Consider the following 26,452-nt stretch of genomic DNA (forward strand, 5'->3'; position numbering starts at 1 on the left):
GGGAACCACATGAGCCCTTGGGGATCATAGTTCCTATGTGCGTGCCACCATTATCATGACACTGCGTCAGGCCTGGAAGGCATTCAGATCAGTTTCAACTTACTGGCCAGAGCTGTTCTGGGCCTGAGTTGATGCCACGGGCCAGGTAAAAAGATTCATACAGCAGCTGATGGAGGAGGCCACCTGGCTGCCTCAAACAGACCTTTCTAAGGTCAGGTGCAGTGGCTTAAGCCTGTAATCCCAATACTTTGGGAGGCCGAGGTGGGAGGATCGCTTGTCTCAGAGTTTGAGACCAACCTGGGAAACATAGGAAGACCCTATCTCTACAAAAAAAAAAAAAAAAAAAAAAAAAATTAGCTAGGTGTGGTAGTACACACCTATAGTCCTAGCTACTCAGGAGACTTAGGTGGGATGATCACTTTAGCCTAGGAGGTTGAGGCCACAGTGAGCCATGATCATGCCACTGCACTCCAGTGTGGCTAAGAGCAACAGAGCAAGATCTTGTCTCCAAAATAAATAAATAAATAAATAAATAAATAAATAAGAAAAAGAAAAAGAAAGAGAAAAGACAGACCTTCTGGTTAATGAGATTTGCTTTAACTGCTAAGTCCCAGAACCCCTAGAGGACATAACTGAGATCAATACTGCAGGATGGTCTCACCCCCTGCTGTGTGGGGCCCTACTGAAAGATTTTCTGTAAAGACACCTTGGCCAAGGGTCAAGTGGGTGGACTGTGCAAAAATGAGTTAACATAGCAAGCCTGACTGCCATCCCTATTAAGGCCTGCTTACAAGGTTAGCCTTTGGCCGGCACCTGGGAACTTAGATTTTAGGACGATCCCCCTTTAACTGATGAGTGGCTCACACGGCATAAAAAAACAACATGGTGTATGTTGAATACCTGCTTTCCTTCTGGGAACCTGGAATTTAGGTATGTGCTGGGCACGGAGTACATGTGGCCAGTCCCCTGTAAAAACCGTGGGCACTGAGTCTCTAAAAAGCTTCCCTGGTTGGCAACATTTCATACATATTGTCGTAACTCATTGCTGGGGTGAAAGGCGTCCTGAGTGACTCCACCGGAGAGGACTCTGGAAGCTTGTGCCTGGTCTTCCCAGGACTTTGTCCCATGTGTCTTTCTCCTTTGCTGACTTTGCTTGCATCCTTTCACTGGGGATCCTGTGAGTCTTCCTAGCAAATCACTGATCCTGGAGTTGCTCTTAGGGAGCCCCAACATATTCCTTATTCTCGAAATGGGGTACTTCCTACTTGCTAGGGTTTTTTGATATATAATTCATATACCATAAAATTCACCCTTTAAAAAGTGTACAGGACAGGCATGGTGGCTCATACCTGTAATCCTAGCACTTTGGGAGGCCAAAGTAGATAGGTCGCGCTTGAGCCCAAGAGTTTGAGACCAGCCTGAGCAACATAGTGAGACCTTGTCCCTACAAAGAATCCAAAAAATTAGCCAGGCATGGTGGTGTGTTCCTGTAGTCCCAGCTATTTGGGAAGCTGAGGTGAGAGGAGGGCTTGGAGTTCGAGGCTGCAGTGAGCTATGATCACATCACTGCATTCTACCCAGGGTAAAAGAGCAAGACCCTGTCTTTAAATACATATACATATATGTATACATATACATATACACATACAATTTGGAGGTTTTGGTACATTAACAAGGTTGTGGAACCATAACCACAGTCTACTTCTAAAACATTTTCAAGATTCCCCAAAGAAACTTTGTCTGTTAAGCAGTCACTCCCCTTCCTTCCCTCCTCCAGTCTCTGATAACCACCATCTATCGTCCATTTCCATGGATTTTCCTATTTCAGACATTTCACATAAATAGAAGCATACAATTTGTGGCCTTTTGCAACTGGTTTCTTTCAATTAGCATATTTTCAAGGTTCATCCATCTTGTGGCATGTATCTGTATTTTTTTTTTTGAGGTGGAGTCTCGCTCTGTCACCCAAGCTGGAGTACAGTGGTGCAATCTTGGCTCACTACAGTCTCCACCTCCCGAGCTCAAGTGATTCTCCTGTCTTAGCCTTCCGAGTAGCTGGGATTACAGGTGTGCACCACCACACCCAGCTAATTTTTGTATTTTGAGTAGAGATGGGGTTTCACTATGTTGGCCATGCTGGTCTCAAACTCCCTACCTCAAGTGAACGGCCCGCCTTGGCCTCCCAAAGTGCTGGGATTACAGGCGTGAGCCACCATGCCTGACCTGTATTTCTTTTTATAGCTGAATAATATTCTACTTTATGGGTATATCACATTTTGTTTCCACTTTGTGGCTATTGTGAATAAGTTTTTGCGCAAACATATGTTTTTAATTTCCTTGGCTGTATACCTAGGAGTGGAATTGCTGGGTCGTATGGGAACTCTATGCTTAAGTTTTTGAGGAACAGTCAGACCGTGTTCTACAGCAGCTGCATCATTTTACATTCCCACCAGCAGTGGGTGAGGGAACAGTGTCTCCACACCTCCACCAACACGTGGTTATTTCCCCTTTTAAAAAAATTCTAGTCATCCTAGTGGGTGTAAAGCGGCATCCCACCATGGTTTTGATTTGCATTTCCCTAATGAGTAATGATGTTGAGCATCTTATGAACTTATTAGCTATCTGTACAACTTATTTGCAGAAACAGTATAACTGTTTGGAAGCAGCTACAACTAGGCAGAAGTTTTATCTCATTTATGTATCATCACAACTGAGTACACTATCTTGAGAATAGAGAGTAGACCTGACCTTAGGTGGACACAGTGCTGCTCATCTGGAAACAAAGAGAATGCCAGCCCCCACAAATCCTGACATGATGACTTGATCTGCTTTGATAAAGGCAGGGCTTTGATGGTCTGGTCCAGTGTTTCTCAGACTTCAATGTGCAGGTTGGGTGGGGCCTTCCAACCAAGCTCCTAGATGCTGCTGCCATTGCTGGTCCATGGATCACCTTTTGAGTAGTGAGGCTAGAAACTTCTGTTAAGCTTTCGTTCTGTGCTAATCATTGTGCTATCTCATTTGCGTGCACTCTCTCATTTAATCTTCACAATAATTTAAAATAGCTCCATCTTATAGATGAGAAAACTGAGGCTTAAAGAAGTTAATTAACTTACCCCCAATGGTGAGAGCTAGTGAGTGGTAGAGCTGGCTATGGGACACCCCAGACTGGTCTACAGGCTATTTTGCCACACCATCTCTTAAGAAAAGTCTACTAACCTCCAGAGTTCATCGAGTGGGGTTTTCTTCTCCTAAAGAACATGCTCTCACTCATAAGATAATTTACTCACCTCTGTGACACTCAAAAGAAACATAAAACAGCAAAACACTGGTACAAGACGTTATTAACCAATGAAGACTTTTCATAAAGCCAGCAAATAGGAAGCAAAATCCAAAAATTCAGGAGTAAATCCTAGACTGACCAACACCTCTTCGGGCATTTTCCTTGGTGTTACCAGCTTAGCCTCTTTTACCTGAATCACTGGCCTGCCCAGAGAGCAGGACTGAAGCTCTGCTTCTGGCTAAAGAAGACTGTGTGGGTGTCAACAGTCGCGAAACAAGAATGGCTTCCACTGGACTAAGGTACATGCGATGAGCTGAGGGATGGAATCAAATGAAAATTTTAAAAAGCAAAATTAAAACAAAACAAAATAAAACATTTAAACAACACAATGCATGGTGCAAATTAACTTCTGGGTGGCAGAACATGGAAAATAAAAATATTTGAACAAAGGATGGATTTGGAATTTGTCATAGTAAAATAAAACAAATAATGTGTCCTTTAGAGTTTGGGAGAGTGCACTAATTGTCACTAGGTACCAAAATCCATTCAATATGCTATTGCAGTACAGTGACCTGTATCACTCAGAGAATTAGCCCACCTCCCAGATGTAATATGGACTCAGGAAATCATTTATGGCCAGGCATGGTGGCTCATGCTTGTTATCCCAGCACTTTGGGAGGCCAAGGCAGTCGGGTCACTTGAACTCAAGAATTTGAGACCAGCCCGGGCAACGTGGCAAAACCTCGCCTCTACAAAAAATACAAAAAAAATTAGCTGGGCATGGTGATATGCGCCTGTAGTCCCAGCTACTTGAGGCTGAAGTGAAAGGATGGCTTGAGCCCGGGAGGCAGAGTTTGCAGTGAGCCAAGATTGTATCACTGCACTCTAGCCTGTGCAACAGAGAGACTGTCTCAAAAAAAAAAAAAAAAAAAAAAAAAAAAAAAACCTTTACTCCAAGTAGAAAACAAATTACGCCTATAAAACACTTGTTTTAGGTCCTGTGCTAAGAAGCATTTCATAACACACTGATTTTTAAATGTCATCTTGTAATAGTATAAAAATATATCTTTTCATACTTTTTACATGTCAATAAGGGTAAAAATTAAGTGAGAGGCACAAAAATACAAACAGCCAACTGATTACCAGCTTTAATGAAAGATAGTAGCATTCATAATCTAGAAGTCAATGACCAAAATATTTAGATCAGTTTTGAATGTATCATATATGGCAATGAATTAACTTTTCCCTCACTCTGTATTCAGCTCTTCATCACTTCCAGGTTCCTGGTGCTTACCATGAACTGCATCACAGATCAGTAGCGTTATGAACCTTATAGGGTCTCTGACACACATAATATGCCTCTGGGATAGCAGTACAAGGTCAATGTCAGTGGAAACAACCAGGAAGGCACACCAGCCTCTGCCAAGTCGCAACCAGCCTTTTGCTCTGCCCTTGGTGATAACTTGTGCTAAATACTCCACTGGTACCTGATGCTTCTTCAGTGTTGCTTTAGAATAAACATTTAGTGCATGGAGAGCTTCCCTCATTTCCTTAACCTGTATACTCTGAAAGGTATAAACAGACTTTCAGTGACTTATCTGAGCCTTTGTGAGAATGCAGACCGTGTTAAATCTACTCAGGTTCTGGAACTGGCACATGTCCCATACACATCATCTCCCAACTCAAAACAGAGTGCCACCCAACCTTTTCCTCTTTTAGAGGCCTCATTAGTTCTGTGCTTCTCTTTTCATCTACAAAATGGGTAGGCCTATAAACCACAGATGACTGCAGAACCCCATTTTTTCACATATCTAAGCCTCCTATGTAACTATAACTTATCAATTCTGCTCTTTCTGGCTAATCAACTGTATTCCATCATTGACCAGGCAGTTACTTTAATGGTCACATCTGCCCACTGGTTAATTAATTCCTGGGCAGGATAACTCCTACATGCAATGTGGAAAACAGAACAGTCTCTTTCAGAATGGGAGACTGTATTAATTCTTGCCTCTATTCAACAACGACTTGGCTCTAAAGAGCCGTGAAATGTTCCAAAGTCCCATTGACAAGGCCCTAGGGCTCCCACATTCAGACCACAAGACTAGGACAATGATGGTATCTGCAGAAGGCTCAATAGGAGACTCTCACAAAGACAAACATTAAGATGCTCACACCAGAAAAGAAACAAACTGGAGAGACCAAGTCTACATGTTCACTTGCCTCGGTCTGGGGAATAGGATATTGCCACGGTGGATGAAGACAGGCGTTTACTCATGGGAGGCTCCGTCGGCTTTGGCAAACTCATAGTTGATGTTGAAAGTTTGTCACATGCTGCAGAGAAATGCATTAAAGACATTGGTATTCATCACACTACTGTAGAACCGAGAAACACATATCCCAAAGTGTCCTTCCTGTCCTCATCCACGCACCTCCTAAATGCTGTGGCACAGCATGCTCTGCTTTCATCATCCTGGCATCTCATTATCCTAATCTAGAAATGCCCAGGCTACAGCAGCCCTTGGTCTGCAGCAAGATCTCTGCAATTTCTTCACTGTGTTGTCATCTTCAATTTCAAATGTTCAACCTCACTCAACTGTTCAACTAAAGCCGTGTTAATCCCACCAACAAATCATTTTCTTTTGTCTAGGGATTTTTGAGCATGCTCACATCACACAAAAACAAAACCAACTTGGACCCAGAGACAAATCACCACTGGAAAACACCCTATGGTCTGACTGTCACCGCTTGCTGAAACCGACTCTTTTATGAAGGTTATCTGTAGCTCAGGTTGGAGAGAGATGAAATCCGTCCTCTCGGAGTTGTATTTAAAGCAGAACGGCCTCTTTAGCAGTTGGTTTTCCTTTTCTTAGTAAGAGACAGATCAAAATGGTCCTTTTGCAAATGCTTTAACTGTTTGAGGTTAGGATTTTAACAGGTGACCCTGAGTTTGGTGTTCTTACGTTCCAGTCATTATTTCAGACAGCAAACAAAGAGATGCTGACAGTGCCCTGCCAAGCTATGTTAGAGCCTGAGGCCAAAAGAAAAATGTATGCTCTTGGTTGTAGAAAAAGCAAACTCATCAATAATATTTTCAAAATCTACTCCTCTGCTCATCGTGTTTTCCCATGAGAACTGCCATAAGAACTGCCATGTTCTATAATTTCTGCTGACCAAATGACAATCTTAAATAATTTTTTTGTTTTTTTTTTGAGACGGAGTTTTGCTCTGTCTCCCAGGCTAGAGTGCAGTGGCATGATCTCAGCTCACTGCAACCTCCGCCTCCCGGGTTCAAGTGATTCTCCTGCTTCAGCCTCCTGAATAGCTGGGACTACAGGTGCATGACACCACGCTGAGCTAATTTTTGTATTTTTAGTAGAGATGGTGTTTCACCATGTTGGCCACGATGGTCTCGATCTCTTGACCTCGTGATCTGCCTCAGCCTCCCAAAGTGCTGGAATTACAGGCGTGAGCCACTGCACCTGGCCCAATAATTTTTAATTAACTAAAGCTGAAGTAAAAGTATAATAAATTTGATTTGTGTAGAAATAAAACTATTTAAAGTTGAAATTATATGAGTTTTAATACTCTTTTCAATTTTTCCATATTTTAAACTACTTTAATGTTTTGAAAAAATTAAACATTAGAAATTACATAAAACCATGTACATAAGGGTACACATTTTCCCTCTTGCTTCAGGCTCTGATATGCTCAGCATGGCACCAGTCTTTAGAAATTTGTTGTTTATTATGGATTTTTTTGCATTAATTTTGATTTAAAAAAATATCACATTAAGATATTATTTTATCTTTATTACTGAGATTTTTGGCACTCCCTTAAATTGTGTGCTCTAGTCAAGTACTGCACTCATTTCACCCTGGCCCGGGCCCTGGGTGCTGATTCCTAGTGGGTGATTACTCCACCTCTCTACACCTTTCTTTTTTCTTTTTTTTTCAAGACAGAGTCTTGCTCTGTTGCCCAGGCTGGAGTGCACTGGTACGATCTCACTGTAACCTCTGCCTCCCGGGTTCAAGCAATTCTCTTGCCTCAGCCTCCTGAGTAGCTGGGGCTCCAGGCACCCGCCACCACCCTTGACTAATTTCTGCATTTTTAGTAGAGGCGGGGTTTCACCATGTTGGCCAGGCTGGTCTCGAACTACTGACATCAAACAATCCACCTGCCTCAGCCTCCCAAAGTGCGGGGATTACAGGCACGAGCCACCATGCCCAGCCCCCCTGCACCTTTCTCAGGGGGAAAGCCAGTGCCTACACTAGAGGTAACTCTGCTTGTGCAGCAAAATTGCTGTTACGAAGCACCCCCAGTAAGGATTATTCATTGTCAAAGAAATGTCAGAAACCAAGGATATTGATTCCTACTGCTAATATGACCTTCTGCATTGCTGGTAAATACTGCATCCCTTTTACAGCTTTTTTTTTTTTTTTTTTTTTTTTTGCCAGTTGAAGATGGATTGAATTTCTAAAGTCATTATTAAATGGAAACAAAGTTTGGCTAGTTCTGTTCTTGATCTAGACCAGAGGAGTTTCCCAGGCCAGTATACAAAACAGACAGCCTATTAGATAAAATCAAGCACAAAGCCAAATTATCTAATTATTTGGATTCCCAGTGTTAGCAGTGATAAACTCCCTACCACTCCCTCTCAAACACCTCTCCAGTAATCTATCACTTTAACACTAAGCTCAAGTTTTCCATTCAGAACTCCAGGTGATTACAGGTTTTGGTAACCAGAAGTAATCAGAATGCCCTACTACTTAATGTCTACAACAGATGATGAAGAGATTGTTAAAGATCTGAATGTGCAAAAATCCAACACTGACAAGATTTTCAAGGCAGACGTTAGTGAGTTGAGGATGAAATATCTCCAGGGCACTAAGATGTAAGGCATGCACCGCTCTATAATGACAGAGGAACAAAGAAATATGGGCATGTCATTCACATTGCTAGGAAAAAAAAATTGTGACAGGCCAGACTAAGAAACCAATTGTAAAAGTGCTTGACACAGACATGGTGATGGGGGAGGATGATCAGAACAGTTATCACAAAATGCTATGGCACAGTGATGCTCGGATATACCGTTGGTGGACTCGGCAGCTGCGGCAGTGGTCCCTGCATCCGGAGGGAGGGTGCTGGCTGCTAAACCTAGAGGAGGGGGTGGGGTATTTTCTGATTCACCTACACAGCAAAAAATCAGAGCAAAGAGAGGTAAAAGAAAAAAAGTCCCAATTTCTTGTTGCTTCTTAGTTTCTAATTAGGAAATTAGAAAAAGTAACTGAAATGGGTTGTTGACTTTTCAAAAAAGAAAAAATAAAGTATATTTACTGCCCAAAGGTGAAAAGCACAATACAGCAAAGTCAAGAACTGTCCTGTAAACTCAAATTCATTTGCTCTCAGATAGAGCTAGTACACATCTCCTGCATAATAGAATGCTAAGATCCCTGAAATGTAGTGAGACACTGAAAAGAAGGAAAAGCCATCCAGAGACTAGTAACAATCCATACATTAAATTATACATTTGAAAATTTAAAGATGAATATGAACTGGTAATGAAATAAGTCACCTTGAAACAAAGTCGAAAAAGCAACAAAAATTTAAAATGAAGCAGGAAATAGTCCAGCCCTTTTTGGAGGGTAACTGCCACTCTGCTTTTCCTGATCGCATCTGGAACAGTGACAGAGCCTCCTGCCATTTCCCTCCCCTGAAGTCAGACCACCCCTGGGCTTGCCAGCTGGGCCCGGCTCACTGGGCTCTGCGTTCAAAGACTTTTCTTTTGCTCTCCCTCAAAGCCCAGTTTTTGTGTCAACTGCTGTTTGCTATCAAGAAGAATGCACAGATCCCCTTCATAACAAGTGCATGCATAGGAATCGTGGCAGTTTTCAACATCACATCTGAAAGTGGTGCCTCTGAAAAGCTGTGCAGAGCATCCCCCAGATCCTGGAGACACCCAGTGGTGCCCATAATCCCCTGCCTGCTCCATTATTTCCCACCCAGGACCTGAAATACAGGGGCAACCCTACACTCACCATCATGTCCTCCGGGTCCAATGGCCAGTGGTGCTCCCCACGAATACTTCTTTTTCAGCTCCAGCTGCTGTGTGCGCTCCAGGGACCGGCGCATCATCGCCTCCAGCCGTTCCTACACAGTTCACGTAAGGCAAGTGTTAACAAGATTAAGTACCCAGCCCCACCACACTGCCTGCTGCCTCAGTGCGTGGTGTGAGTCACCAAATGGGGCTTTCTGTGCTCAGCATCCAAAACCCAGGAATATGTGCTCTCTCGGCCACACCAGCGTGTTCTGAGTAGGTGGAGAGTAAATAATGCGGCTAGGCTAGCACTGGCTCTCAACCCAAACACCGTGCGTCCTGTCCCCTCCCCTCCCTGGGGAGAAGCTGCCCTAGGAATAATGCCCAATAAGCATTAACTCCTTGAGGCCTATCTCAAGCCATTTTGCCCTATCCAGGAGGGCTGGAATTCTGCTCCAGAACCAAGAGCATCCTTTCTAGTTAAAAGCATAAAACATTTTGCTTTGAGAAAATTTTAATGCAAATATAATTTGAGTTTTTGGGGTGATACATGACACTGAGATCTATTTTGCAAAGCTGCATTTTCATCTTAGAACTTCTTAAAGGGGAACCAACTGTTTTACATAGTGTGACACTTTTCTGCTATATAGTAATCTGGGATAATATTGCATATTTCAAAATTTTCAAGAGGCAAGAGTAAAGAACCTTCTGGCCACAAAAAAAAAAAAAAAAAAAAAAAAGCATCCATGCATGCCCAGAGTTACTTAGGTGGAGGAGGCAGGGAGGCAGAACCCAATAATTTTTAACTAGAAGAAAAAAACAACCATTAGGCTGCAGCTTCTCTCGTAACAGTATTTATCAAAAACACTCTCCTGTATTACCCAGATTGTTACTTTCATAAAGTTGGTGCTTCGGTGAAGGTGCTCTAATTCTGCACTCCCCACCACCTCCATGACAATGCAAATACCAACTCCTCTCCCTGTCTCCACTGGAGAAGGCCTGAGCTAGCAGTTATAATGACACCCTTTTGCCCTCATAAAACCCAACCCTGAGGTGCTCCAGGAATTGGGCTAATCATAGCCTGATTCCAAAACAAAAAGATACAATTGTCATGGCTTAAAAAAACACACACAGAAGCAAAATTAATTTAGGACAGCATCAACTGAGTAACCATGACTTAAAGATCAGGAAAAGGCTCCTTTATGTCACACTTACTAGAAACATATAAAGGTCACTTAACAGGTATCTGGATGTATCCCTTCTGTCTATACCAGAGGGATGAGATGAGGACCTGGCTTCTCCACATCTCAGCCTCCTCTGCGTAATTTTTCTCTGAATAGCACTTTGCTAAGAGACTGCCTCTCCAGGGACCTGTGAGCAGAAAGGGGGATTTTTACCTCCTGTAAGTCTTAGATTTGTATTAGCTATTAACTGTGCTCTTGTTTTTGGCCTGAGACTCTACAATCATGAGTATGCATGCCTTGGCAGAGTCCAGTCCTCACGACCCTGGCCCGTTAAACGATGATGGCCAACTCTGGCAGTCTGCCTGATAAAAGCTGGGGCTTGGAAGGAAGAGAACTTCTCTGCCATGTGATGCCTGAAGTACAGCCACTCGAGATTGGGGCTGAATAGTATTTCATTATGTGGTTTAATATAAAGTATTTAACCAATGACCTAACTGAAGTGTTGAAACCTTTCATCCTAGAGTGAATTAAGTATTGGGTGGGTTACTGTAGATTTCCTACATGCCAGAAGGACCTCACAAAGCAGTCCCTTCTCTACTAGGGGACCAATGAGAACAAAGAATAGTGAGCTTCACTGAACCAGCCTGACCACTGATCAGCTATCTGGGGGGCACCCTTGTAAGGGAATGAGTGCTCACTGAAAGCCAGACCTGCCCCTGGACTTTTCAATGGCCTCTAGAAAAACTACCCCTGCCATCCATCCCCAGTCCACTGAGCTGCTCCAAAGCCCACCACTGGAGATTCATTCCTTCAGACCTTGAGGAGGCTGATGAAAACACAGCTGTCCCTGAGAGAAAGACACACTCACTTTGTATCACCCACTTTTGGAGAGATGATGAGAAATAGATGATAAGCAAGTTCTAAGAGAAGAGGATTTATGGAACCCCAAAAAGTCAGAATGGGGTGATTCATACATACAGAAAACAAAACTTGTCCAGTGTACAAGTCTTATTTAAGGTTAGTCCTGTATAGGTCAGTATTGCCTCGTGTTTGTGTGTACCTTTTTGTTCCTTCATATGATGAAACAGAAAGAATCTCAGATTTAGAATCAGGAGGTAAGGATTCAAATCTCACCTCTGCCTGCCACTTTTTATCCCTGTGACCTTGAGCTAATCATTTCAGTCCTGGGTTTCAGTTTCCTTGCCTATAAAATGGGGATGAGCTTAACCTACATCACCAGATCACTCTAAGTCTATGGGATAATGACTAGTATGCAGTAAGTCCTTAACCAAAGCTAAGTGAATCTGACTTTAAAGAGGAAGATTCTTATCAGGACCATTTAGAGCAATAGTTCTCAAATCTGAGAGATCACGTAGGAGAATCCCCTGGAGGAATTATTAAAACCCTGGGGTTTATCCCCAGAGTTTCTGAGTCAATAGGTCTGGGGTGGAGCCTGCTGAGAATCTGCATTTCTAACAAGTTCCCAGGTGCTGCTGGTCATGGGACCCCCAAGCAAGAGCCACTGGTTAGAGGAAAGGCTGAGCAAGAGAAAGTGAGCATGAAAAAGTTCCATCACATTAGAAAAACAGTATTAATAAATATCAGAACGGCATACTGCAATTCCTGCCAAGTTCTGGTTCTCCTGAGTATCATCTGATGATCAACAGAGGATGGGGAAAGGGCAAGGCAAATCCTTGTCCCTAGAATCTCCTCTATTAGGTAGGGCTTAGTGGAAGGAAGGAAGGAAGGAAGGAAGGAAGGAAGGAAGGAAGGAAGGAAGGAAGGAAAGATAGGAAGGAAGGAAGGAAGGAAGGAAGGAAGGAAGGAAGGAAGGAAACAAAGAAAGAAGGAAAGATCGGAAGGAAGGAAAGATAGGAAGGAAGGAAGGAAGGAAGGAAGGAAGGAAGGAAAGATAGGAAGGAAGGAAGGAAGGAAGGAAGGAAGGAAGGAAGGAAGGAAAGGGAGATAAGGAAGGAAAGAAGGAAGGAGCGAGCCTCACACTTGATGCCTTGAGCTCTGGCTTTAGATCCGTCTGGATGAATTTGGAGAATCACGACCAAGGTGACCCCGCTGAACCGGCTGAACAGTATTAAAGGTCGCCAGCAGGGCACATTCCAGACACTGTTACTCAGACAGCAGTCTCTGGCAGGAATGGGTGGTAGGGGGTGGCTGTGCCTCTTCAACTGCCATTATATGTGTTCTTTTTTTTTTTTTTTTTTTTTGAGACAGAGTCTTGCTTTGTCACCTAGGCTGGAGTGCAGTGGTGCGATCTCTGCTCACTGCAACCTCCACCTCCTAGGTTCAAGTGATTCTCTCACCTCAGCCTCCTAAGTAGCTGGGATTACAGGTGAGCACCACCAAGCCTGTCTAATTTTTGTATTTTTAGTAGAGATGGGTTTTCACCATGTTGGCCAGGCTGGTCTTGAACTCCCGACCTCAGGTGATCCACCTGCCTCGGCTCCCCAAAGTGCTGGGATTACAGGCATAAGCCACCATGCCCGGCCCACTACATGTGTTCTGGGGATGACACTGCAGGGACACACCCCCAGCGGTCCTCAGCAGGGATGTGTGCAGAAAAGAAAAGAAAAGAAAAGAAAAGAAAAGAAAAGAAAAGAAAAGAAAAGGAAAGAAAAGGAAAGAAAAGGAAAGGAGAGAGAGAGAGAGAGAAAGAAAGAAAGAAAGAAGGAAAGAAAGAAAGACAGATAGACAGACAAAGAGGCCTTTCTCTTTTCTGTTTAGCATAAGGAACATGAAGTTGGCTTTTCCAAATCCAATTTTCCAGGGCCACTGGTCAGGAAGCTATACTGCCCTGAGAATGGGCTGGCATACTGTGTTGTCAGCCCTAACACAGGTGACAGGAACTTGTTCTGGTAGCTTGGTTCCTGGGAGCTGTGTGACATATGAAGGTTCTAAGAACTTACCTTAAGGAGTAGGTGGCCTCCAGCAAGAGAATGAGTTTAAGGTCAGGGTGTCAAGTGGACAGTAGAACCACCCCACCCCTCCCTGGGACAGGCCTGACTAGCTTCTACCTCTGCCAACTCTTAAGACCTCTGAGAGACAGACCATTGGTGGTACCCACTTCTGCCCTGGCACAGACATGCGGGGTTATCAAGCATGACATCATGGCAACCACAGGGATACAGAGCCAGGGCAGGGCTGGGGTGGGGTCAACAGGCCTCTCATGAGCTCCTAAGTATCAGACCCAGAGAGGCAGGATTTGGTGGGCAACAAACACTTTCCAACAGGCTAGAGAAGTAAAATGGCCTGCATAGGATGAATGATCTTCCTGCAGAGGCTTTTCTCTGGCTGACAGAGACAGAACATGACAAAAAAAAAAAAAAAAAAAAAGACTTCAATCTGACACTGAGAAAAGAATGGAGAACATCCACAGCCAGGCACTGAGCAGGCTGCAGCCCTCCCAGAGCTCCCCTCGAACCATAGGGGCCAGTGCAGAGGGTTTCCTTTGAAGAGGGGCTTCCGTAATGCAGGCTGATCCCTTCTCCCTAAACGTCACCCACGAGAATGCCAAAAAGGCCTCTGTGCCAGCAGAGCACCGACCCAATGTAGCTAACAAGCCAGCCTGTGTGTGGCAAGTCCCTAAGCTACACCTGGGTCCCCTGGGACCCTGAGGACAGGAGCAGGTGGCAGAGGGAGGCTGCTGTTTCCTTGGGTTGCTACACAACCACAGGAGGCCCAGCCCTCAGCCCTGCCCTGCTGTGCCCAGGGAGAAGAGGGAACCAAGCTCAGCTTGGGCTGACAAGGGTCGGTCGGGCAGCCTCCTGCTTCCCTCCACCACACTAGGGGTGCAAGGAAGCACACAAATAGAAAATTACCCAGAAGGGAAATCACAAAAGATTCAGCTGCATCAGGACCAACCATATGGCATAAAACTCCCTCACCTCCAAGAAGGGGGAGCTGGACTACTTAATTTAACATGCCTCCAGCACTAATGTTCTGTAGAGAAAAATTATAAACAGAAATTGCCTCAAAAGCAGCCCCCAGTGACAATGCATATGTCAGAGCATGGGAAGTGTCTTATGTGACTTCATAGTACCCCTTCCTGGAAGCAGCAGTAACAAGCTTTCAAAATGGAGAGATTATGGAGGAAGAGGACAAGCTCTAAGTCATCAAGGAATGGAGGATGGGAAGAAAATGGGTGAGTCCAGCCACTCCTGACAAACACAGAAGTTAGGAAAGGAGAAATCTGTCCCAAGTTACCAAAACAGCCTATTATATTGTGGCTTTTTCCCATCTACTGACTCTGTTTCATAAGCTTTTGTGGGTAGCTCCCGCTTGACCTTGCTTTAGCCAAGTTCAGCTGAAGTAACTAAACAGAATGTAACATTCCTGAATGATTACTCTGTGCTAGGTGCTTTGCTGGGCACTTTTACAAAAGTCACCTCTTTTAATTCCTGTAACTACCTCTGTTTTGGGCTAAGGAGACAGAGTTAGAGGGGCATGTCACTTGCCCCTGGCCACCAGCTGCTCAGTGGTAGAGCTGGCATTGGAGCTGACATTGAACTGGGAGCAGATGAAGGCACAGCAATCAGACTGCAGCCAGTAACGGCGAACCATAGCTAAGACACTGGCTTAGACCTCATTTTCTAAGAGGAGGAAAGAAATCACCATGAAAGGGTGCTTCTTGGGCAAAAATGGGTCTGACTGTGTGTGTGTTTTCGTATGTGTTCTTTAAAAAAAAAAGAAGGGGTAAATATATATAGTGACAAACAACCATTCACAGATTTTAAAAAATACTGAATTCGTACAAACATCTTTATATCCTATAGTGTTGGAGATTACCAAACCTCTATATTGTTCATACTAAAAGATGAATCATTATACCTTATGAATAAAAAATTATCAACTGACATAAGGTTTTTATTATATCCTAAAAGTATAATCGTGAAGAAAATCTATAATCCAATATGCTTTCTAAATATATTTTCAAAATTTAGTAATAAAGAACTCCATAGGGGTAATTATGTGCCATTTCCTTTTTAAAAGGTAACTGGAAAGAGCAATTAAAGCAAAGAACTACATTAAAATTTAAATATACTAGCATCTTGGTATTTGAGGGTAGACTAATTTGCCAGTAGCAACTGACAGGATCACATTGTTCTCAACCTCACAGCTCTTGTTCTGGCCTTGTGCCTGCCTTGGAGGCATGAACTCCCATCTGTAACCCTCAGATTCACATCACTCAGCCGCTATCCACAATCTCCTCTGAGTCTTTTTTTTTCCCCTATCTACTAGACCACCAGGGACCCTTTGAGTCTTAGAGTCAGAAAAGGTTATGACTAGAAGAGGCATTGGAGACTACCAAATCCAACCCTCACTTCACAGACACACAAATCAAGGCCCAGAGAAACCAACCAGTTTGCCCAAGATCACACAGCGAATTAACACCTGAGTTGAATGGATAAGTCTCTGTGGTTCTACGTTGGTGCTGCTTCCAGTTTCATGTCATGCTGCTGAAAGAAGGTATGGGAGCCATCAAGGAGAAGGTACACGGCAGGTCTCTCTCCTACCCCAGAGCTGGGCAGGATGCCCAGGCACTCTGAGCACCCTGCTGAGGGGGCTGGAAGGTAGTGGAGGGTGCACCTGGGCCTTACCTCCTCCTCCCGGAGCTTCTGTTTCCTTTTCTCTTCCACAGCAGCTCTCTTCTGGTCCTCCCGCTGCCGCTGCTCTTCCAGTTTTCGCCATCGCTCCTCCATTTGCTTTTCGTACTGCAGCTTGGCTCTTTTCTGTTTCTCCAGGATCTGTTGCTCCCGAGCAGCTGGGGAAGGAAAGTAGAAGAGAGGTGTCATTACCAGAGCATCCCATGCAGTTTGGATTAAGACCAAAAACACGGAAGCAAGAGCAGAGCCCTAAAAAGAGCCTGGTAGGATCCTAGGATGCAGTGATTGAGATAATGGGTTCTGGTACCTCTGCCACTAGCTGGGTAACCCTAAGCATGTTAGCTAGATCATCTGCCTCGGTTTCCTCCTCTACAATGTGGGGACAGTCATGTTTGCCACATCACAGTGTTGTTAAGCTCGAACAAGATGATGACCGTGAAGTTCACAGTAAGTGCCTCCCCACGTGGGAGCTATGACTATGTCGGCTGTCAATAAGTCAAACTTATTGACATAAGTTTGCATAATGGCTAAACTATATGCTAGGTTGAGCAATGATGCTTATGAGGCTATGTGCATTCAAAAGCAGTTTAACTGTGTGTGCACCAAGCACCAGACACTGAGCTAGGTTAGGGGGTAAAACACATGAATAAAATTTGCCTTACCCTCAAGGCATTTACTAAGGGGCCCTTAATTCCACCTAGCCAAAGCAGGGAAGGGTTCCCTGGAGGAGGCAATGCTTGTACCGACCAGCAGGAGGCAGTGAAGAAGAGAAGAACCTGAAAGCTCCTCATTTGTCTCAATGCAATGGGGAAATGCTATCTCCCTCAGCATCCTGTGAAGAACACTCTGCACTAATCTGTCTACAGCCTGCAAGAGGCAAGACAGCCTTTCTCAACCAGGGCTCTCTGTCCTAAAATACAGAATGACTCAAGTGCTGATTTTCTCAGTTCTCCTGAGGATGGCCCTTTTAGATTCCCAAGAGAGAACCTGAGGGAGTGTACACAGTTGACACTTGAAGGTGTTAGGACTTCCTTAGGTCAGGGGCAGCGACTGTTTCTCTTTCTTCAACATCATATCTGCAGACCCTAACACAGTGGCTAGAACACAGCAGAGGTTCAATGTTTGCCGAGTGAACTATTCTGAGAGTTACTTATTTGTGAACATGCCAGTTGCAGTGTAGGTTCACACCTGATTCTTCATGTTCATCTAGCAATTGTCCTAGTTCCCATTCACAAATTTCTAAGAATCTTCAGAAAAGACACCACCATATCTCCACTCCCTTGGACCAAAATGGCCAAAGTGCATAACTTACCCAGACATTTTTCTCTTTCTTCTCGTCTTTCTTTGGCCAATCTCTGCCTCTCATCTGATTTCAAAAATCCCTCCATGCCTACAAAGGAGAAAACTAGATGATGTTTCAGTTCTTCACTCTTTCCCTATCTGCTAAGTACTATAGGCAACTGGGCACGGCACCCAAGTCTGACTGCACGCGCACATCATCCATCTCCATCACTTCAACCAAAGGAGGTCCAATCTGTCACTCTCTATGACACACACAGCCGAGGGGCAGCAGCTACCACTTTTGCATGTACCTGCCAAGCTGTCCTGTAGTTGGGCCAACATCAGCCCCAGAGGACAAAGCCCCTTCCCTAATCCTTTGCCCCCAGGCAGACAAGGGGTCAGAAAGTACAGTAAGTGATAGATGGGCCTGGCAGTGTGCAGAGAAGCCCACTAGGCCTCATCTAGTCAGGCTCCCAGGCCTGAAGCAGGACCACCTGGGGGAGAGGAGAAGCACAAAAATGGACAAAATTTTGAATACTGCTCATTACACAGACACTGAACATTTTATTTTATTTTTTTTTTTTTTTTTGAGACAGAGTCTCACTGTCGCCTGGGCTGGAATGCAGTGGTGCAACCTTGGCTCGCTGCAACCTCTGCCTCCCAGGTTCAAGCGATTCTCCTGCCTCAGCCTCTCGAGTAGCTGGGATTACAGGTGCGTGCAACCACGCATGGCTAATTTTTGTATTTTTAGTAGAGATGGGGTTTCATCATGTTAGCCAGGCTAGTCTCAAACTCCTGACCTCAGGTGATTCGCCCACCTTGGCCTCCCAAAGTGCTGGGATTACAGGCATGAGCCACCGTGCCCGGCCTACTTTCTGAAAGGAGCCAACATATGAGCTCCTTGGGTGAGCACTATGAAAGACAACACTCAAGTTCAATTTTGGTTCTGCCAAGTTTGTGCTGATGTCAATCTTAGTGTCTTAGAATCATCCAAATATCTACAACGAATAAGATGGAAGAAATGACAACTTCCCGAAAATGTCTGAGAAATATCCCTGGAGCTTTTCATCTCCAACCAACCCCAGCAGAACCCTAAAGGGTTTTCTAAATAAAAGATTAAATGGATCTTCATGATCATTTTAGGATTACAAACAATTTACTGCACTCTGTTACAACTGGACCCAGTGTATTATCTATATAATATTTAAGCACACCATTCTGTAGAAGTCAGCTTTCATGTTAATATAACCAGGTTCACTTCCCCAGCATCTGTGCCTTCCTCTCTGGGAGCATCACAAGCTGGCATCATAGTGTGCCTCGCTGCCACAGCAACCTGTGCTTCTTCTAAGGAGGTTCCTGCTGCTGTCCAGGAGGAAGGCCTGAAGGCCTGGCCCACAGCGTAGGCAGTGGGAATGAGGAAGGGGGATGATGTGACAAATACTGGATTGTCATGATTCCCCACATACATCTGGTTTTGCAGCCTAGATTATATATCAGGGATATTAAAATGAGATAAGTACTAGAAAAATCCAAGTGCCATTCTTCATTTTGTTTTTAGTCATCTCTTAATCATTATGACACTATCAACAATATAAACCTCATCAAAAATTTAAAGGCCAACTCCTCAGCTCATTCCAGCCACCCCCCAATCTGACTCCAAACTCTTTTCCCAACTTGACCTCAGCACTGCCCTTTCTCCCATGCACCTTCTAGCTCATGCCATCCCTTACTCTACCCTGCTCCACCTGTTTAAACCCTGCCCATCTTCAAGACCCCCACAGTCCCCCAGCCCTGTGATGCTCTGTGCTCCCACATGGTTTGAGGATTCTTATTCTGCTCTCTCTCTAACTCAGTCTCCCCTGGTGTGTTCCAGAGCCATGTGTGGCTGATGCAACTCTGGGTCTATACAGCTCTGGCCACTGTCCCCTTACATGGTGGCCCCAACGCATGCACACAATGCTCAGAGGCAGGTGTGAAGTTAGTGGAAGGGGAACAAGCATAGAAAATCAGGTTTCTTTTTTCTCTAAACACAGTCAGGTTCTAGTGTCTACCTCAAGAGTCTGATTAATAAGAATTAGTTCTGTGTGAAAAGTTACAAAGAAAAGCCCAGGACGCCTAGACAGATGCTCTCATCGGCACCTATACAAACTCACCCACCCAGGCAGGGCCTGAACCTAGCTCTGTACTGCCCACGCTGCCCTCTAGGTGTTCATGGGCCTGCTCCGTATCTAAAGCCTGAAAATGGCTGAAAGCGCTCTTCAAACAGAGGGAAAAAAGAAAAACAGAGAAGAAAAAGGGCCAAACACACTTGAAACTGCCCATATTACCTTGAGGCTTTACAGAGGCTGCTTGTTCCACAGACATGCATGATTTTAGGCTGCCCTCTCATGGACACACATGAGAGTCACATCTTCAAATCATCTTTCCAGAAAATCTTTATTATCATGCTCACAGTCAACATCACCAGTATCATCATAATAAGAGGTAATAACTGAGCAGTTCCCAAGGACAAAGCGCACTGCTCAGACTTTCTCAGCCCAACCACCCTATGATGACAAGAGGTGCTGTGATGATCCTTGTCTTACAGGTATAGAAACAGAGGCACTTGAAGCCAGATTCCAGTGCAAGAAACTGACTTCAGGACCCACTTTAAAAACCATTAAAATTTTTTTTCCTAACCTCTCACATCTGGCTGAAAGGACCCACATTCTTAGTTACCGCTTTTCTGTGCTGCTTCCCCAGCACAGGAAGAAATGTAACACCTTGGTCTTAGTGCTGTAACCCAGTGATGCATGCAGGGAACAAATCCTAACCTGGCCCCAAGAATGAGCTTGCAAATCTAAAGAGAAGTCGAGTGTGACTCATTAGATAATCATGAAGTAAGCAGTACTGTGAGCCAAGCGCTGGCCCAGCTGGACACAGATGTGGCCCCTGCCCAGGCAGGCTAATTAGCAGCTTCCTCCTCACACTAGTGGTTTGAAAATGTTTGCTCAGCAATGTTTTATGGCTGATGCTGGGTGGGGAAGGGGTTACAGAGGACCCTGGGGGAAGCTGTAAGGCCTCTCCTTGCTCATGCCACAATGCATGGCCGTCTCTTTCTTTTTTAAATTCAGCTTTATCCCACTGAAAGGGGTGGAGTGACTCAAACAGCCCAACATGGGCAATGTGGAATCTCTGTGTTCATTTGGTAGCCATGAGCTATACATGGCTATTTAAATTGCATATCAAAATTAAGTACAGTTACAGTTCAGTTCTTTAGTCACACTGGGCACATTTCAGGCACTTAATAGCCACATGTGGCTGGCAATTACCACCCTGCAGTGAGAAGCCTGGCAGCTCCCTCCTGTGATTCTCTCTCTGCACGTCTAGCTGCTCTGGGGCACATGTGGATAAGGAGGTCTGAGCTCAGTCGGGATTGAGATTTACTGGATGAATAAGGCTTCTTCCACACAGCATCTGCTTCTTCTGCTTAATTGTTGAGCAAACATTTTGAGAATATCCATTCCAAGAGAAGCCAAATTAACTCATCTCCAGCTTCCACCTTCTGACTCTATATGCTTCTCCCAAAGGCTGTCGAAAAGCCCTTGAGCTCATTCCGAGGTAAGGAGGGCTGGAGCACAAACCATGGCCTCTAACAAATAAACCAGTTATTACCAAAACACAGCCAGATTTAAACCAGAGGAATTCAGGTAGATTACTGTGAACACTAACACCAGGAGATGCCCTCTAAAGACACAGTGTATCCAAGAAGTAATAATGCTTGATATGGTTTGGCTCTGTGTCCCCACCCAAATCTCATATTGAATTATACTCCCATAATTCCCAGGTGTTGTGGGAGGGAACTGGTGGGAGATAATTTGAATCATGGGGGCAGTATTCCCCATACTGATCTCATGGTAGTGAATAAGTCTCACGAGATCTGATGGCTTTATTTCCGCTTTTGCATCTTCCTCATTTTCTCTTGCCGCTGCCATGTAAGAAATGCCTTTCGCCTCCCTCCATGATTGAGGCCTCCCCAGCCATTTGGAACTGTAAGTCCAATTAAACCTCCTTTTCTTCCCAGTCTTGGATATGTCTTTATCAGCAGTGTGAAAATAGACTAATACAGTGCTTAATTCAGTTCCAAAAGGAAGTCTTTATGTACGGCCTGAAATCCTAAAATGTCTAACTTTCCTACCCAATCATCCTTTGTCCATGTGCCCTATTTGTGTGCATTTATCATATTTTTTTTATCTTTTTGAGACAGGTTATCACTCTGTTGGTTGCCCAAACTGGAGTACAGTGGCACGATCATGGCTCACTGCAGCCTCCAACTCTTGGGCTTAAGTGATCCTCCCACCTCAGTGTAGCTGGAACCACAGGTATGCGCCACCATGCCTGGCTAATTTTTTTATTTTTCAGTAGAGACAAGGTCTCCCTACGTTGCCCAGGCTGATGTTGGAACTCCTAGGCTAAAGCAATCCTCCTGCCTCAGCCTCCTAAAGTGCTGAGATTACAGGCGTGAGCCACAGTCTATGGCCATCTCTTTCTTTTTTTAAAACCAGGGACCCAGTTTTACCTTTGAACTCCATAAGAACTTATGGAGAACAGATCCATGCCTACATGCTTGCCAGGGGTTGAGAGGGTAGGGGTGGGAGGGAAGTGGATGTCTATAAAAGGCATCATGAAATGTACTCTGTCTTGATTGTATCCGTGGTAACATCTTAGTTGTGATACTGTTCTATAGCTTTGTAGGATATTACCACTGGGGGAAACCAGGTAAAGGGTACATGGGCTCTCTCTGTAATTTTTTTTTTTTTTTGAGACAGGGTTTCACTCTGTCACCCAGGCTGGAGTGCAGTGGCACAATCAGCTCACTGCAGCCTCGAACTCCTGGGCCCAAGCGATTCTCTCACCTCAGCCTCCCATGTAGCTGGGACTACAGGCGTGTGTCACCATGCTCGGCTTTTTCTTTTCTTTCTTTTTTTTTTTCTTTTTTTTGGGACGGAGTCTTGTCACTCTGTCATCCAGGCTGGAGTGCAGTGGTGCGATCTCGGCTCACTGCAACCTCCGCCTCCCGGGTTCAAGCGATTATCCTGCCTCAGACTCCTGAGGAGCTGGGATTACAGGCATGCGCCACCACGCCTGGTTAGCTTTTGTATTTTTAATAGAGACGGGGTTTCACCATGTTGGTCAGGCTGGTCTCAAACTCCTGACCTCGTAATCTGCCCGCCTCAGCCTCCCAAAGCGCTGGGATTAAAGGCATGAGCCACCGCGCCTGGCCTCGGCTATTTTTTTATTATTTATTTATTTATCTGTAGAGATGCAGTCTCACTATGTTGCCCAGGCTGATCTTGAACTCCTGGCCTCAAGCGGTCCTCCTGCCTCAGCCTCCCAAAATATTGGGATTACAGGCATGAGCCACTGCACCCAGCCTATAATATTTCTTATAACTGCATGTGGATTGACAATGACCTCAAAATAGAAAAGTTTAATTATTTTTTTTAAAAATCTGGCCCAAATGTGAAGCCCTGGGAAGGACCTAAAGGGGATACCCTCTCAGAGATGCCCTACCCAGAAGGACAAAGAGCACCCATGTCAGAGCCACCCCTTCCCCACTGTTGATGCAATAACGTCTCCCGGGCAACAGCATCCAGGCAAACTTGCAACTCTGAAACAGAGGTCTTTTCCTGGGCAATTAATTCCTACAAAAAAATTGGAATAAAACAGGGATACTGAGCAGCCAAACAACTATTTTATGTTAACAGAAAAGCATAAAATCTCATACTTGACTGAGATCCTTTTATCCCTGGGCTGCAGGAACACATTTTTAAAAACTAATTTTAAAATGAATTTTATTAGCTTGAAGTACTCTCCTATAGAATATTAATGACCTGATATTAGTCAATTATTCATGGTACTGGTAAGAACCATTATCAAAATACAAAGTTTTAAAGGGAAGCCAGCTGTGTTCAACTTTGAAAAATTAATCACATTAAATGAATTTTAAAATAACCTTTCCGATCACACGCAGATTTGTGCAACTGCAATGTCCAGAAAAAAAGGGAAGGAGGAATGAAGAGCTCATCCAATAGGAAATACAATGAAGGGTCCTCACCTCCTCTGGGGAGCCATCCTGATCCCTTCAAGGGGTTGCGAGGCATCCTCTGCTCTGTGGACTCACAGGCACTGTTTCCCACCTTAGTGGTCACTCTTGGTTGCACTGTGATGATCTGGTTAAGCACGTGGAGACCACCGCTTCTCAACTTTGGCTATACAATGGAATCACCTGGAGAGCTTTCAAAAATATAGATGCCTGGGTCTCCCTTCAGATTCTGATCTAGTCAGTCTTAGCTGTGGTTTAGGCACTGTTGCTTAAAAGCTCCGCATGTGATTCTAATGCGCATCCAGGCCTGACAACTGTCCTAGCCCACTGCTCACCACACTTGAGCATGCATCAGAACCACCTGGAGGGCTTGTGAAAATGACTGCTGGACATCACCTCCAGAGCTTCTGATGGAGTAAGTCTGGGGTGAGCCAGAGAATCTGCCTTTCTAACAAGCTTCCAGGTGAGGCTGACACTACTGGTCCAGGGCCCACACCTTGAGAACCAGTGTTCTAGATTATGGTGATTCTACAGGGCAGGGCCCTCCCTGTGGCTACTCTGTATGACAGAGCTCAGCAGAGTGGGCCCCAAAACAGTCTGCAGAAGGAATGACTGATCACCTGCTACATTCCTCCACAGTGTTTACCTTTGCCAAGGTTGTTACTGCCCTACATGCTATTGTCTAGGTCTGTTTGTTTTGTTTTGTTTTGTTTTCCATGGAGGTGGAAGGCAGGGGCAGGGGGACTGGGTCTTGCTATGCTGCCCCTGGTTGATCTTTAACTCCTGGCCTCAAGCAATCCTCCTGCCTCAGCCTCTCCAGTCGCTGTGATTACAGGTGTGCACCACCCTGCCAGAATTTGGTTCTTTTCATTTGACCCTTGTCCTCTAAACTCTTGTCTTATCTCTGAATCTCTGGCACCCTAGAGACTGGGAGGGACTCAAAAAGTTGCTGAATCAAAGGGCCACGAATATTATGTCCCATTGATGGAAACCTCCCCATTTGCAGAATATTTTAACCTCATACCAGAAGTGTCTATAAAAACAGCCAACATTTTAAGGCATCTTTGTACCCATTATTCTGCTAGAGTTGTGGAAGGAATACAAGGGTAAAGAAAGGAAGGCGCTCCATGAGCTGCTCCCCATAGCCCCACCCCCAACACACACACAGATTAATCTTTCCATTGAATTCCATCAGTGCTCTGATTCTCACAGACCTTTTTCCTCTTTACTTCACATTCGGGTCCTTCCCTCTCTCATTCACCACCCTCAGGCACAGGAAACTCTACCCTCCCGATGCCCTCTCTCACCAACCCTCCCTTTCCAATCCATCCATCAGGATACAAGCTTCTTAAGGGCAGGGCTATGTCCCATTTCTTCTTGTAGCCCCGAAAGGGCCTAGCACAGTGTTTTGTGCACAGTAAGCACTCAAGAAATGTCAAGTTCATGAAGGGGAAGCAGTAACATATACTGAGCACCTCAGTTTTTGTTCTGTCTTGGCCTCCAGGGGATTGGAGGATCCCACCCACGTTGAGGGTGGATCTTCCCCCACCTAGTCCACTCAGACTCACACACCAATTTCCTCTGGAAACACTCTCACAGACACACACAAAAATAATGCTTTACCAGTTCTCTAGGTATTCCCCAATCCAGTCAAGTTGACACTAAAAATTAACCATCACACTGGATAAATATAATATGGCATTATACATCCATACAATGAAATAGTGTTCAGCCATAAAAAAGGAACGAAGGGGATGGGAGACATTGTGAAAGACTACTAATGGGTTCAAGATTTATTTTGGGAGTGATGAAAATGTGATGGTATTTTAGGCAGTGGTGACAGTTTCACAACACTCTGAATGTACAAAATGCCACCAGATTACACTTCAAAATGATTAATGTTATTATTAGTAAATTATATTGCAATAAAAGAATTTGTAGTGCTCCCCCCCAAACCCCGAAAAAAAGCAAAATACCAAAAACCACATCAGGGAGTGTTCCACAACAAGGCTTAAAGTCCAGAGCCTAGTTGATCTTATCTGTGGCCTTCTCCCAAATCTCCTAGGTTGCCTGTTTTTCCTTTTCATCCCAAATATCCAGATGATATATCTGGTTCCAAAGGCAAACCTATGTGGTACATTTGAGTATGTGAAAATCATATATATTTCTATAAAGTATCTTTGTCACACAATCCCAACAGCTTTGTTATTAATTATAGTTTGTAAAACTGTGGAGCAAAAATAAATGTTAGCAAGTTGGAAGAAAAATGAGTGTTTATTTTTAAAAGGGTATGAAAAAACTGCCAATAAATGATAAATGTGTTGTGATAAACAGCTGTTGTGATGGTTACATGAAATGTGTGGGAAGAATTTCCCATATAATAAATGCTCATTAAATGTTGCTGGCCATTATTTTTAGGGGGGGTTCTTTTCTTTTTTTTTTTTTTTTTTTTTTTTTTGAGATGGAGTCTCACTCTGTCACCCAGGCTGGATGCAGTGGCACAATCTTGGCTCACCGCAAGCTCTGCCTCCCGGGTTCACACCATTCTCCTGCCTCAGCCTCCTGAGTAGCTGGGACCACAGGTGCCCGCCACCACACCTGGCTAATTTTTTGTATTTTTAGTAGAGACGGGGTTTCACCATGTTAGCCAGGATAGTCTCGATCTCCTGACCTCGTGATCCGCCTGCCTCGGCCTCCCAAAGTGCTGGGATTATAGGCGTGAGCCACCGCGCCTGGCCGGGGGGTTATTTTCTAGATTAAAGAAATGGGCCGGGTGCAGTGGCTCACGCCTGTAATCCCAGCACTTTGAGAGGCCGAGGCGGGCGGATCACCTGAGGTCGGGAGTTCGAGACCAACCTGACCAACATGGAGAAACCCCATCTACTAAAAATAGAAAAATTAGCCAGGCATGGTAGCACATGCCTGTAATCCCAGCTACTCGGGAGGCTGAGGCAGGAGAATCACGTGAAT

The 26,452-nt window shown here is 44.6% G+C and overlaps 1 protein-coding gene across 4 annotated transcripts in view; it reads right to left on the reverse strand.

Annotated features, from left to right (window-relative positions):
- The window catches only part of MAP7D2 (MAP7 domain containing 2), a 113,505-nt gene that overhangs the window by 42,264 nt on the left and 44,789 nt on the right, over positions 1-26,452 (reverse strand). For 2 of the 4 annotated variants that reach the window (XM_030806399.1, XM_030806402.1), the window contains exons 2-6: positions 17,429-17,506; positions 16,111-16,274; positions 9,316-9,427; positions 8,369-8,467; positions 5,501-5,611 (exon numbers count right to left, since the gene is read on the reverse strand). In XM_030806399.1, coding sequence (XP_030662259.1) covers positions 5,501-5,611; positions 8,369-8,467; positions 9,316-9,427; positions 16,111-16,274; positions 17,429-17,506 — 564 coding nt within the window. The remainder of the gene's footprint in view (positions 1-5,500; positions 5,612-8,368; positions 8,468-9,315; positions 9,428-16,110; positions 16,275-17,428; positions 17,507-26,452) is intronic. The other 2 variants (XM_030806400.1, XM_030806401.1) reach the window with 2 other exon arrangements.

The sequence above is a fragment of the Nomascus leucogenys genome, chromosome X, assembly GCF_006542625.1.
Source record: "Nomascus leucogenys isolate Asia chromosome X, Asia_NLE_v1, whole genome shotgun sequence".
Lineage (NCBI taxonomy): Eukaryota > Metazoa > Chordata > Mammalia > Primates > Hylobatidae > Nomascus > Nomascus leucogenys.